The sequence below is a fragment of the Saccoglossus kowalevskii genome, chromosome 6 (assembly GCF_978046115.1).
Source record: "Saccoglossus kowalevskii chromosome 6, keSacKowa6.1, whole genome shotgun sequence".
NCBI classification, from domain to species: domain Eukaryota; kingdom Metazoa; phylum Hemichordata; class Enteropneusta; family Harrimaniidae; genus Saccoglossus; species Saccoglossus kowalevskii.
In genome coordinates this window covers 28,696,132-28,709,143 of record NC_140646.1, presented here as the reverse complement: position 1 = coordinate 28,709,143, position 13,012 = coordinate 28,696,132, and the positions used below count along the sequence as shown (strand labels likewise).

Here is a 13,012-nt window from a genome sequence, read left to right as displayed (position 1 = left end):
CTGGTGTCTGGCATAGACACTTCTCACTGTTGAAAGAAATTTTCATGTTTTAAGCATAAAATACAATTCTTTCATAAATTCTGCTATATAATATTTGGTATTACCTTGTAAAGCAGTCAACTTCAATGAAGAGGACATATGATCAGCAAATAGCAAATCAAACAAGATTCCCTGCACGTTCTTTTCCTGAGTTAAACAAAATACAGTGAAATTTATTGAAAGAAATTCAACTGTATAAAAGTGTATTTATAGTTTACAGTCAAATCATGAAACATACTAATACGCTCATTTTTTTAAAAAAAATGACATTTTCTTGTTAATATCATCTTTAATGTACATTGTACCGGCATTTGTTACTCAACTATCCATCAACATTATCTAACACATGACAATATAGTTTGTTTCATATTTAACAGTATGAAGAATAATTTATTTCTTAAAGTGCCTGTGCAATGCCCACCCTCACGTTTCCCATTTTAGATCTGTGTCCCACTGAAATGGGCAGTTATTGATTTTTTTGCTGAAAATGATTACTCGTATCCAAGTTAATTTGGGATATTTCTCCTGTTTTAGCCACGCCCACCTATCCTGAAACGGTCGACTGTTTCCGGATTTCCGACTCTCGCCGAAAGTGCGCCACCAAATGCCAAAAAGTCATACCCCTGAGCCGTAATAACACTGGTCATTCAGTATACTTTTAAACGATATACATTTTTCGATCGGCGTTTTTTTTTCTTTTTTTTTTCGAGAGAGAGTTTTTAGATGTGTTATGGGCAGTTGCAGTGAAACGTATAGTCATAGTGTAAGTATTCACACGTTTCTAATCGATCCGAAAGTGCGACATCAGTGGACGAAAGCCACTTAACCTCAGCTTCTTTTTTTGGAAAAACTGTCCTCGTCCATGAAAAAACAACTAGGTTTAAAGAGAAACGCCGACAACATAAACCTGGCGCAACACTTTTGAAAGAAATAGAATCCGGACCATGATCACCGAGGCAGATTTCAGAAGAGAGAGAGAGACGGCAAGTGTTTCAAATGAGTTGACTTTTTTTGCGATTCTGATTATCGTTTTATAGAGACCATTTTAGTCCCTGTTAAGTAAAGAGTAGCAATAATTTTGACAGTGACATGAAAACGAAGCGTCGGACGAACAGGAAATTACACAGCCCTTACACACTGCTAATTGTTTTCATTTTCGAAGGCTAAAAGTTTCTGAATTGTTTGGTGATTGGTGTTGAATGTCGAATTCACACCTCTGTTCTTTTTTTACCTCCATGCTTGCAGCTTGATCTGCATAATAATTTATGAAATAAGAATCCGGGCTTGGTCAATGTGTTTCCACTAAATAAAGTTTTAATATGATGTTATAATTATGACAATCACGCCATGGATCACGCTAACTCGAATCCACTCTGAATTTATCTGTATGTGTGTCGATCTCGATTATTTTTGTTATCCAATTAAACACCGCTTTTAACGCACTTGCCCTCACCGTGACCCGACGCGTTCACCTATTTCAACAAAATTTCAATTTATTTCCACGCGGCTGTCATTTATTTAGTAACTGTGATTTGTCATTTTTTAAATTATTTTATAGTGATCACTATAGTCTAATGTTTAGAATGCCAAAATATGTTCTCTTTTATTTTAATTTTGAAAGTTTTACTCAGACGATCGATGAAATAAAACAGTGTAGTGACGTGCCTAGTAACCTATTTTGTCCAGCGACAGTGTACAAACGTGCGCCGGTATCGGTGACAATCACAGTGACCAGCTACACCAGAACGGACATATTTTGCATCTAACTCAACCCCATGCAACAAAAATTGATACTATGTGTTCATTATGGTTCATTCCTCCTCGACGAACAAGTACATAAGTGAAAATTTAGTCAAAGACGAGAAAACTGCACAAGAAATTTGCCTTATTTACACGTATCGGCAATGCAAGCTGCCATGCGACTTCCCCTTCTGACGTCACAAGGGGAATTTCTGTGGAGCCTCGTTTTAAAATACACAAAAATAAAGTTGCCGTAGATTGAGTTTAAAACACATTTTTTCACTTAACAAGCAGCCTATCGGCTGAGATAGCTCCGCTGTTAGCAATGCACATTTCAATTAAAGAACTGAAGACATGATTAGAAAATGAACAATATGAATAGTATCAAAGCAATCAGACTTACAGTTTTTAACAAGAAGTCGAAAATATCACTTTTTACCAAAAAATTACAAAAATATTCACCAAAATAAATTAATTAGAGAATTGAAGATATCATCACAAAACGAACAAATCTGAGAGAGGTCCACATGTAGTACCTATATATGTAATATCAAAGCAATCGGACTTACAGTTTTCAACAAGAAGTCGAAAATATCACTTTTTACCAAAAATTACAAAAATATTCACCAAAATTAGAGAATTGAAGATATCATCACAAAATGAACAAATCTGAGAAAGGTCTACATGTAGTATCTATATATGTAATATCAAAGCAATTGAACTATTGGTTTTTAACAAGAAGTCGAAAATATCACTTTTTACCAAAAATTACAAAAATATTCACCAAAATTAGAGAATTGAAGATATCATCACAAAATGAACAAATCTGAGAGAGGTTCACATGTAGTACATATATAGGTAATATCAAAGCAATTGGACTTGCGGTTTTTAACAAGAAGTCGAAAATATCACTTTTTACCAAAAATGACAAAAATATTCACCAAAATTAGAGAATTAAAGATATCATTACAAAATGAACAAATCTGAGAGAGGTCCACATGTAGTACCTATATATGTATTATCAAAGCATTTGCACTTGCGGTTTTTAACAAGAAGTCGAAAATATCACTTTTTACCAAAAATTACAAAAATATTCACCAAAATTAGAGAATTGAAGATATCAACATGAAATGAACAAACCTAAGAGAGGTCTACCCAAGGTACATATACACCAAGTATCAAAGCATTCAGGCTTGTAGTTTTCAAGAAGAAGTCGAAAAAGTAAAACATTGACACGGACGACGACGGACGGACGACGACGATGGACGACGACGACGGACAATCACTCATATGATGCGGAGCTAAAAAAATATTTCATGCTTAGAAACATATAAATTAATAATATTTATGTATCAATGGATAATTTTAGGCGTGAAAATAGCAGCCATTTCACAGGCACTTTAATAACAAGGCATGATATGTCATGTCATAGCTCCTGCTCAGAAAAAAATTTAAAAACTTATAATGAACTGGGTTTGTGTCAGAGTGAATTAATTCATTATGAGCTGTATTAAAATTCTGTTATTAATTGTTCAGAATTGATGTGTTACAATTTTAGGGGGGTGGGGTAAAAATTTATTCATTTGGCTTTTCTGAGACAATTTATAACTTGTTAAACATATAATGCGATGTGCACTTGTAAACAATTATTACCTGTCCCTGTACCAACTTTGAACAAAACTGGATGGCACATATCTGAGAAAAAGCTGGTAACAGCTAGAAAAAGTTTGTTTTTTTTAGATTTTTGAGGGGAAAAATGGCCTCCAAGTCGTAAAAATTTATCCAATCAAACAGGTCATGAATGACACTGCCTTCACTTGTTGTCATTTGAAAGTTGCAACATATAATTTGTCCAGTTTTTGGCATGGACATAAATTGGCAAACATGATTTCTATGGCATTTTCAAGTTTATAGCACTCTCCATCCTGGTCTCAGCAAGAACACCAGAGAGAAACAAACAAGTACAACAGGTAAAATGACATGCAAGTATGCAAATCAGATCTGCAAATATGTTGAAGAGTCAGTGTTGTGTCTGTTTGGATAAACTTCCTTGTACAACTGTATACCTAATACAAGAACACTGTCAATCACAGAACTGTTCCAGCGAAAAACTTCTGATATTTTAGACAGTAACAGGGCAAAGATACCATTTGTCATACAAGTACTAGCACCAAATGAGGAACTGAGAAACTGCAATGATCCTTGGTGTACATTACCTGTGTCAACAACTTTACTTCCCATGTACTTCATGTACAGATCTACATGTAGTTTATGACCCTGAATTAGTTTCAATATCTCTAAATAAGGACAAGAGTACTTCTGATATGACAATGATACAAATAAAATGTGCGAGAATCCAGAAAATTATTATCAAGTTTTTATTATCATGCATTAATATTAACAAATCGTGTGAAATTGAACTTTTATGTACAGAGAAACACATATTTATGCTTTGGTTGACAGCACTTCTCAAAGAAAAGAAAAAAGACCACCTGCAAAACTTTATACAATTGTCAGACATGCAGCGAATAGTATGCTTTTGTAATATATGCAGTTTCAGTGGTTTTGCTTTCTGAGAAAAAAATTCTGGCTCTGCACCTGAAAAAAAACAAAAAAACCTTTAGTCAAAAGTAAGCAGAGGTTGTAGCATATGTGCTCCCATTAGCTGTTAAATTTAATTAAAAAAGATATTTGTGTACCGTCTTTTCAGTACGAAAACATATTACTTAATATATTTATACCAGCCAGAAAGAAATTGCAGTTTACACTGAGCAATTAGGAATATACATGGACAACAATTGATGCATGTCTAGCAATATACTGTTTGAAAGGCTGCAAGATGTAATGAAATAGCAAACCAATCACTACTCGAGTCGGACTGGCTGGGAAACTGCACAATACATACAAAAATGTATGCAAATGATATATGAGCAGCTCCACCAAATATAAAAATATTCTTTCCATAGTTATGACTCTAATGTGAATGTGATTTTCCACTCCTTAGCAATAGTAGTTAGAGTATTGTATTGTACTGTATCGTACAAGTTTATTGTGATTCTGTATGTGTTTGTAATATTATTTAGCTTTATGTAGCATTCTGTTTAGTTGGTTAACTTTACTGTATCTTAATGTAGTTTATTTTGTTCTTATACGACCATAGAACAACTCACTGTAGTTTGTTTTAATGTTGAATACAAATTAAAACCAGTCACTGTATAGTGGTGACGTATTGCGCGAAATTGTTGCAAGGACAATACTTTTCTCGATTTGCGTGCAGTCGTGCGTCGATAAAAAATGCACGGAATGGTCAACAGTATCGATCAAGTTCGTCTAGTGTGACATTCGTGGCTGGCGACAAGATGCCATATAATCGTTTAAATAGGCGTCAAGGAGGAGTGAAAGGCCATAATTTGGTTCTACAATAGACGTCATGAAATGTTGGAAAATTACATTCAATCAAAAAAACTGTTCACATGACAACAAAAAATAGTCACTATATTTATTATGCATTATTTTTTTGTTGGTAGCAAATCATCACGATACGGTAGCTTACTTGTTTTCGAAGTGTTGTAATTGTTGATTAGTACTCAGTAGTGATTATATTAACGTACAAAAAATAAATTCGTTGAATTGTTATGAAATGCAAGTAAAATTCAACTTAGTTTTATCGAAAGCAAATGTTTTCGGTTACATGTTAACGCTCGATGAGACGATATCCGCCATGTTATCCATGCCCACGACGCGTGTTTATTGACCAGATAGGTCAAGTTGCTAATCAACCAATCAAAATGCTGGATGGTGCCCATGTGCTCAAATTACCATAAAGCATTTAAATATGACAGTTCAGCGACCTCATGGTGAAAACAACACGGAAGACCAGATTTACCGATGTTTGAGTGCGATCTTTTGGTTTCGTTTCTCATGGGGAAAAAGGCATGATTTTTTTTTTAATCGGCCGGATTTAGAAAAATAAATAAACGTACAGTCTCAAATAAAAATGTACCGGGTGGAATTTTTCTGTGGAAAAAATAAACGTAACGGTACGTTTATATTGGGACATTTAGCGTTGTGGGCAAGCTCTCCTGAGTAGCGACATATTTTTAACTTCGCCTATTGCGTGATCAGTGGATTACGTAAATAAACCAACACTTTCAATGAGTACATGCTGACCCAACTAAACTTGTTTATGGCTGTTTATGAACAGCGAATAGCTGTGGAAATCATAAACAAATGTAAATGTTGCGGAAATCAAGCATGGCGATAATGATTTTGAGCGAGGCAGAGTCTGGCAAGCGTCTCAGAGCAGCATTGCGCCGACACCACCACGACGTTTGAATCCCGGTGAGAGCACTGCAAACCTCTTAAATCACGAGGTAAACTTTTAATTTACACAATACATAAAAAGTTCCTACAATAATAAAAAGGCAGTTTTTCTGGCGAAACACTCGCCAGGTTAGCAATAGTTTCTCAAGATTACCAAACCTGAAACACAAACGATAATACAAAGTGTATAAATACCATAACAAGCACAGTTTCTTACCTTTGAAATTGATGAGACACAATTTTGTCCACATAAGCGTTGTGCAAATAAAGATACAATTCCGGGATACAATATCCTCACAAAAATGACTGTGATTTTCCACAGAGACGAGAACTGCGTAAGCGTCATCAAAACTCAGATTAAACTCGGGTAATTTCGGGAAAAGTCGGATTTTCCATCAGTTTTGAAGGAAAAATGTTAAAAATCAAGGAAAAACACAGTTAAACTTTGAAGAATCGAAAAAATAACTTGATGTGCATAATAGCACCATCAATTTCTGTCTCTGTACCAACTCTGAACTGAATTGGATCACACATGTGTGAGAAAAAGCTGGTAACATGAAAATGTGCACACACATTTGCACAGACACGACCCAAATTAATACCCTAAAAACTAAAAATGTTAAATATGGTATTAAAAAAAGAAATGAGCTAACTAGTGACCAATAAAAGTGACAGCTATTACAAATTCAATCAAAGTGAAGAACAGTAAGTTGAAGTAAATCAGGCTGGAAAGAACACAAGTAGTATTTACTTACAACGAGTACTTCTGCCACAGTTGGCCCACAATTACATAAGGCTGTAGTGAGATTCATACCAGCTTTTAATTGTTTCACATTGACAGCTATTGACTGTGCAATGGCATTGTCTAAATCCAATGCTTCAAGTGTCCATTCAGCCAGTACTTTGATACTATCACTGTTTACATAGGCTAAACAAGGATTGACAAGACCTGGTAGTTCCTCCAATGCACTCACCCATCTAGAATACAAGTCAATGTACAAAACTATATTGACTGATCAAAATGAACACATGTATAAATTTGGAAATACATGTAATCAACACAATGTTTTAGTCACTAATAACAGTCCAGTGGTTTGTGAGAAGTTTATCACTGAAATAAGCCAAGTAAACAGTCCAGTGGTTTGGGAGAAATTTATCACTGATATAAACCCTGTAAACAGTCTAGTGGTTTGGGAGAAATTTATCACTGATATAAACCCAGTAAACAGTCTAGTGGTTTGGGAGAAGTTTATCACTGATATAAACCCTGTAAACAGTCTAGTGGTTTGGGAGAAATTTATCACTGAAATAAAACCAGTAAACAGTCCAGTGGTTTGAGAGAAGTTTATCACCGATAGGAACAATCCAAATATCTGATCTTAATTGATTCAAAAGTAGTTCAAACATAACCATAAAATAATGGTGCCTACTAGTATATACCCAGTAACTATGTAATCAAAAATACTTACTTTGAACTATGCTCCTCAGATTGAAAAGTGTTAATTATTTCAATAATTTTGTTTGACTCTGGGGGCATTGAATCGGTTGTTTTCAGTTTCTCTATGTCATACTGAGTCAATTCAGGAGTTGAGAAAGTCTACAAATAATGAAATAAAAATACTTATATTAAAACATATAAGCTTTTAATGCTATGACAACACCCATGACAATATAATTGCCTAGAAGTTGTATTCGCCAAAAAACACAAAACAAGAATTTACAAAATTCTCAAAATGCATAAATGTAGCAGAACTGCATCTAACAACATATCAATCATTTGTTTCTAAAACTATGAATTGTTTTCATAAATATGTAAATCACCAAATACCATCGTCATTACGTCAAACAATAAATTCCTGCATTTCGAGAATAAATAATATTAGTACCATTTAATAATGTCTTAAGATTGTGATTACACTTACCACTGGAGCTAGGAATTCACACTGGAATGGATTAAAACTTGGTACATCATAAATCCATGTATCATACTCTTCTATTATCTGTAGTCAATAAAACAGTTATCAATGGAAACAATCTGCTTTCCTCAGCATGGAGAAATAACACAGAAATACCAAGTTTTGTTAAGTTTGTGTCTTTATGATTGTATTTATTCATGTTTTTATGATACAAAAAAAAAAGAAGTATTGAACACAGTGAAAATCATTTGAGTAACTGTACATATTGTATATGAAAAGATATAACACTGAGATATAACTTACATTGATAGCATCTTCTTCATCATCACTAATTTGTTCATAACATTCAGCTTCATCTTCCCCTAGCAATGACCGTACTCCTTTGGATAAAAAAAAACACACATACCAGTGACATTGTACAATGGTTATATAACAAAGTTTGTCTGATCAGCTTTCACATCACTATTTGAGAAATTAAAACACATTCCTCTTTCTAGCTCTCCATAGTGTACACTAACATAAACACTAGTGTGTAAGCTGATGTGTACTTCAACACTTACAGAAACACCTGTGTTAGATTATGGTGTACTTCAACACTTGCATAAACACCAGTGTTAGATTATGGTGTACTTCAACACTTGCATAAACACCAGTGTTAGATGATGGTGTACTTCAACACTTGCATAAACACCAGTGTTAGATTATGGTGTACTTCAACACTTGCATAAACACCAGTGTTAGATTATGGTGTACTTCAACACTTGCATAAACACCAGTGTTAGATTATGGTGTACTTCAACACTTGCATAAACACCAGTGTTAGATTATGGTGTACTTCAACACTTGCATAAACACCAGTGTTAGATTATGGTGTACTTCAACACTTGCATAAACACCAGTGTTAGATGATGGTGTACTTCAACACTTGCATAAACACCAGTGTTAGATGATGGTGTACTTCAACACTTGCATAAACACCAGTGTTAGATTATGGTGTACTTCAACACTTGCATAAACACCAGTGTTAGATGATGGTGTACTTCAACACTTGCATAAACACCAGTGTTAGATGATGGTGTACTTCAACACTTGCATAAACACCAGTGTTAGATGATGGTGTACTTCAACACTTGCATAAACACCAGTGTTAGATTATGGTGTACTTCAACACTTGCATAAACACCAGTGTTAGATTATGGTGTACTTCAACACTTGCATAAACACCAGTGTTAAATTATGGTGTACTTCAACACTTGCATAAACACCAGTGTTAAATTATGGTGTACTTCAACACTTGCATAAACACCAGTGTTAGATTATGGTGTACTTCAACACTTGCATAAACACCAGTGTTAGATTATGGTGTACTTCAACACTTGCATAAACACCAGTGTTAGATTATGGTGTACTTCAACACTTGCATAAACACCAGTGTTAGATTATGGTGTACTTCAACACTTGCATAAACACCTGTGTTAGATTATGGTGTACTTCAACACTTGCATAAACACCAGTGTTAGATTATGGTGTACTTCAACACTTGCATAAACACCAGTGTTAGATTATGGTGTACTTCAACACTTGCATAAACACCAGTGTTAGATTATGGTGTACTTCAACACTTGCAGAAACACCAGTGTTAGATGATGGTGTGCTTCAACACTTGCATAAACACCAGTGTTAGATGATGGTGTGCTTCAACACTTGCATAAACACCAGTGTTAGATTATGGTGTACTTCAACACTTGCATAAACACCAGTGTTAGATTATGGTGTACTTCAACACTTGCATAAACACCAGTGTTAGATTATGGTGTACTTCAACACTTGCATAAACACCAGTGTTAGATTATGGTGTACTTCAACACTTGCATAAACACCAGTGTTAGATGATGGTGTACTTCAACACTTGCATAAACACCAGTGTTAGATGATGGTGTACTTCAACACTTGCATAAACACCAGTGTTAGATGATGGTGTACTTCAACACTTGCATAAACACCAGTGTTAGATGATGGTGTACTTCAACACTTGCATAAACACCAGTGTTAGATGATGGTGTACTTCAACACTTGCATAAACACCAGTGTTAGATTATGGTGTACTTCAACACTTGCATAAACATCAGTGTTAGATTATGGTGTACTTCAACACTTGCATAAACACCAGTGTTAGATTATGGTGTACTTCAACACTTGCATAAACACCAGTGTTAGATGATGGTGTACTTCAACACTTGCATAAACACCTGTGTTAGATTATGGTGTACTTCAACACTTGCATAAACACCAGTGTTAGATTATGGTGTACTTCAACACTTGCATAAACACCAGTGTTAGATTATGGTGTACTTCAACACTTGCATAAACACCAGTGTTAGATGATGGTGTACTTCAACACTTGCATAAACACCAGTGTTAGATTATGGTGTACTTCAACACTTGCATAAACACCAGTGTTAGATTATGGTGTACTTCAACACTTGCATAAACACCAGTGTTAGATTATGGTGTACTTCAACACTTACAGAAACACCTGTGTTAGATTATGGTGTACTTCAACACTTACAGAAACACCTGCGTTAGATTATGGTGTACACCAACACTTGCATAAACACCTGTGTTAGATGATGGTGTACATCAACACTTGCATAAACACCAGTGTTAGATGATGGGGTGCTTAACATGTACCGTACATGTACCTCTCATATGCTCCAACAAAACTTCAATTTTAGTGGTTTTACAGTGCATAGATAATTTTACCCACCTTCATTTATTTCACCATCTGATGCATTACTAGGTTCTGGGGAATGTTCCGGTGTGAGAGGTTCGAACAAATCTGATCTTTCAATGATCTCCTCCTCATCAGGAATTTCTCCAGGTTCATGAACATCATCATCAGAAGGCAAATGTATTGATTCCGGTGAACTGTCTGTTTTGGGATCCCCTGGGGGAGTCCTAGGACCTCTCCTTTCCCTTAGAGGAGGTATTGGTGGTGATTTAGGTCCATGGGATTCATTTGGTGGAGGTCGAGGTGGTGATGGGGGTCTTATTAGTCTCTTTGGGTCTCTAGGTCTATCTAGTTCCTCTATTTTTTGTTCAACATTAACTCGGTCTTCATATTTTGGTCTTTTAGCCCGTTCACTTTCAAACTCCCTCCTTTCCTGATAGATATTTTCTCTTTCTGACATGTCAAATGCTTTTGCTTCCACAACAGCTAAAACAAAACGAGTAGGTAAATAAAAATAAATATATGATATTGAAATGCATTACAGGACCAGGATTTTATTATTAACACAAGTATTGTACATAATTGTTCACCAACAAATATGTAGAAAACATCCATACCTATCTTTCTTTTACCAACAGTCTGTGGTGGTGGAGGGGGTGGTGGTGGAGAGGGTGGTATGTCATCTGCTGACTTGGCTACAGTTGTCAAGACACCATAAATAGCAACAGTTATAGAAGAATAGAGACCTCTCAGTATGACACCATCGGTGGGAATCTGAAATCAAATGTATACTTAGTTGTCAATAGTTTACAACAAGTACAGTGTACTGTATAACTAATAATAAAATAATATTTAGATGGCACTCATTAATTGTATAATTAAAATTAAAGATGCCAGAAAGCACTCCCCAGTGAACTGAATTCAATATTCTTCAATGTTTTACAGACACTACCAACACAATCATTTAAGCCTCAACCTCTGGCAGCATAGATAGGTTAATAAGCATTCTGAAAAGCAGTCCCCGATGTGTAATTAATTGTAAAGACATTTGATATAAAAGTGAATAATAAAAGTAATTTTGGTGTGCAATATAGAATATAACAGCAGGATAAAAACCTGTATCTCAAAAGTATTTTTTTCAATATTGAGATACACACGTAATGCATGTGACGATGAATGATATTACATTTATAGCAAGAAAAAAGCAACAGCAAAGCACACATGATTAATATAAATTCCTATTCATAATCATGTTGATTCATAAAATGACCAATTCACATACTTTATTTGTGTTCAATTTCAAAACTATGCACATTTAAGGTTAATTTAGCTCCTTGTCCTGTGCATAGTAAACATTTTTTACATTGCTATTTTATAGCTTCAAGAATGATGATATGATGATGCAGTACTTGAGTGACGTGGTTGACGGATTGAGTCAATCATCTTGAGTAGACTTTACAAATCAAAAGTGACATACATCACAACTTCCAGGAATGGTTACTCCTTTCACCAAGTTTTAGGAATTGGATAACATATGCCCAAGGTTCTGTCAAAAAACCTGATTTTAGCATTATTTTTGATTATATAACAAAAATAGTGTACTGTGAAATAGTTTATTTTCGCTGGAATTAATTTTCGCTGAAAAGGCTTTTTGGGCCTTTTGCTTGGAAGTTATTTTCACTGATTTTAATGAGTTTAATGTGAAATATAGGAAAAAAAGTATATTCGCTGGATTTTATTTTCACGGATTCATCTCTTCAGCGAAAATAGCGAAAATAAATTCCAAGCGAAAATAAAGTATTCTACAGTATGTACCTGATTTTAGTGTTTTTTTAACAACTAAAATTGTCAGCAGTATGTGCATATGTTTGACTTGATGAACTGTCTATATAAAAATACTGACGTTATTTGCTCAAAGCATGTACAAGATATGCAGTGTTCTCCCAAGGACTTTGGTTAAAGATGGTGGTTAATTTGCATAATAATTAGCATATGATTTACATAATAAAATATCTCTTGGCATAGTGGAAACTGATAGTTGCGTCGATCGTAAATGATCATGACAGCTTGTGTGTCACCTCCTCAATTAATACGGTTCTACCCAGAATGCAGTATTTCAGTAGTCTCGACATAGAGTTTTGATTTCATTTACGATTTATTTTCAACATTACAATAATTTTTTCTTTGAACATTTTATTTTGACATCAGCTATTGCATGATCAGTGAATCACGTAAATAAACCAAAACTTTTAATAAGTAAACG

At 34.7% G+C, this 13,012-nt stretch overlaps 1 protein-coding gene across 2 annotated transcripts in view; it reads right to left on the bottom strand.

Annotated features, from left to right (window-relative positions):
- LOC100372325 (protein virilizer homolog) overlaps positions 1–13,012 on the bottom strand; it is a 71,093-nt gene that overhangs the window by 45,831 nt on the left and 12,250 nt on the right. For both annotated transcript variants that reach the window (XM_085500316.1, XM_085500317.1), the window contains exons 4-10: positions 11,367–11,523; positions 10,786–11,235; positions 8,322–8,398; positions 8,025–8,102; positions 7,572–7,699; positions 6,858–7,080; positions 105–186 (exon numbers count right to left, since the gene is read on the bottom strand). In XM_085500316.1, coding sequence (XP_085356442.1) covers positions 105–186; positions 6,858–7,080; positions 7,572–7,699; positions 8,025–8,102; positions 8,322–8,398; positions 10,786–11,235; positions 11,367–11,523 — 1,195 coding nt within the window. The remainder of the gene's footprint in view (positions 1–104; positions 187–6,857; positions 7,081–7,571; positions 7,700–8,024; positions 8,103–8,321; positions 8,399–10,785; positions 11,236–11,366; positions 11,524–13,012) is intronic.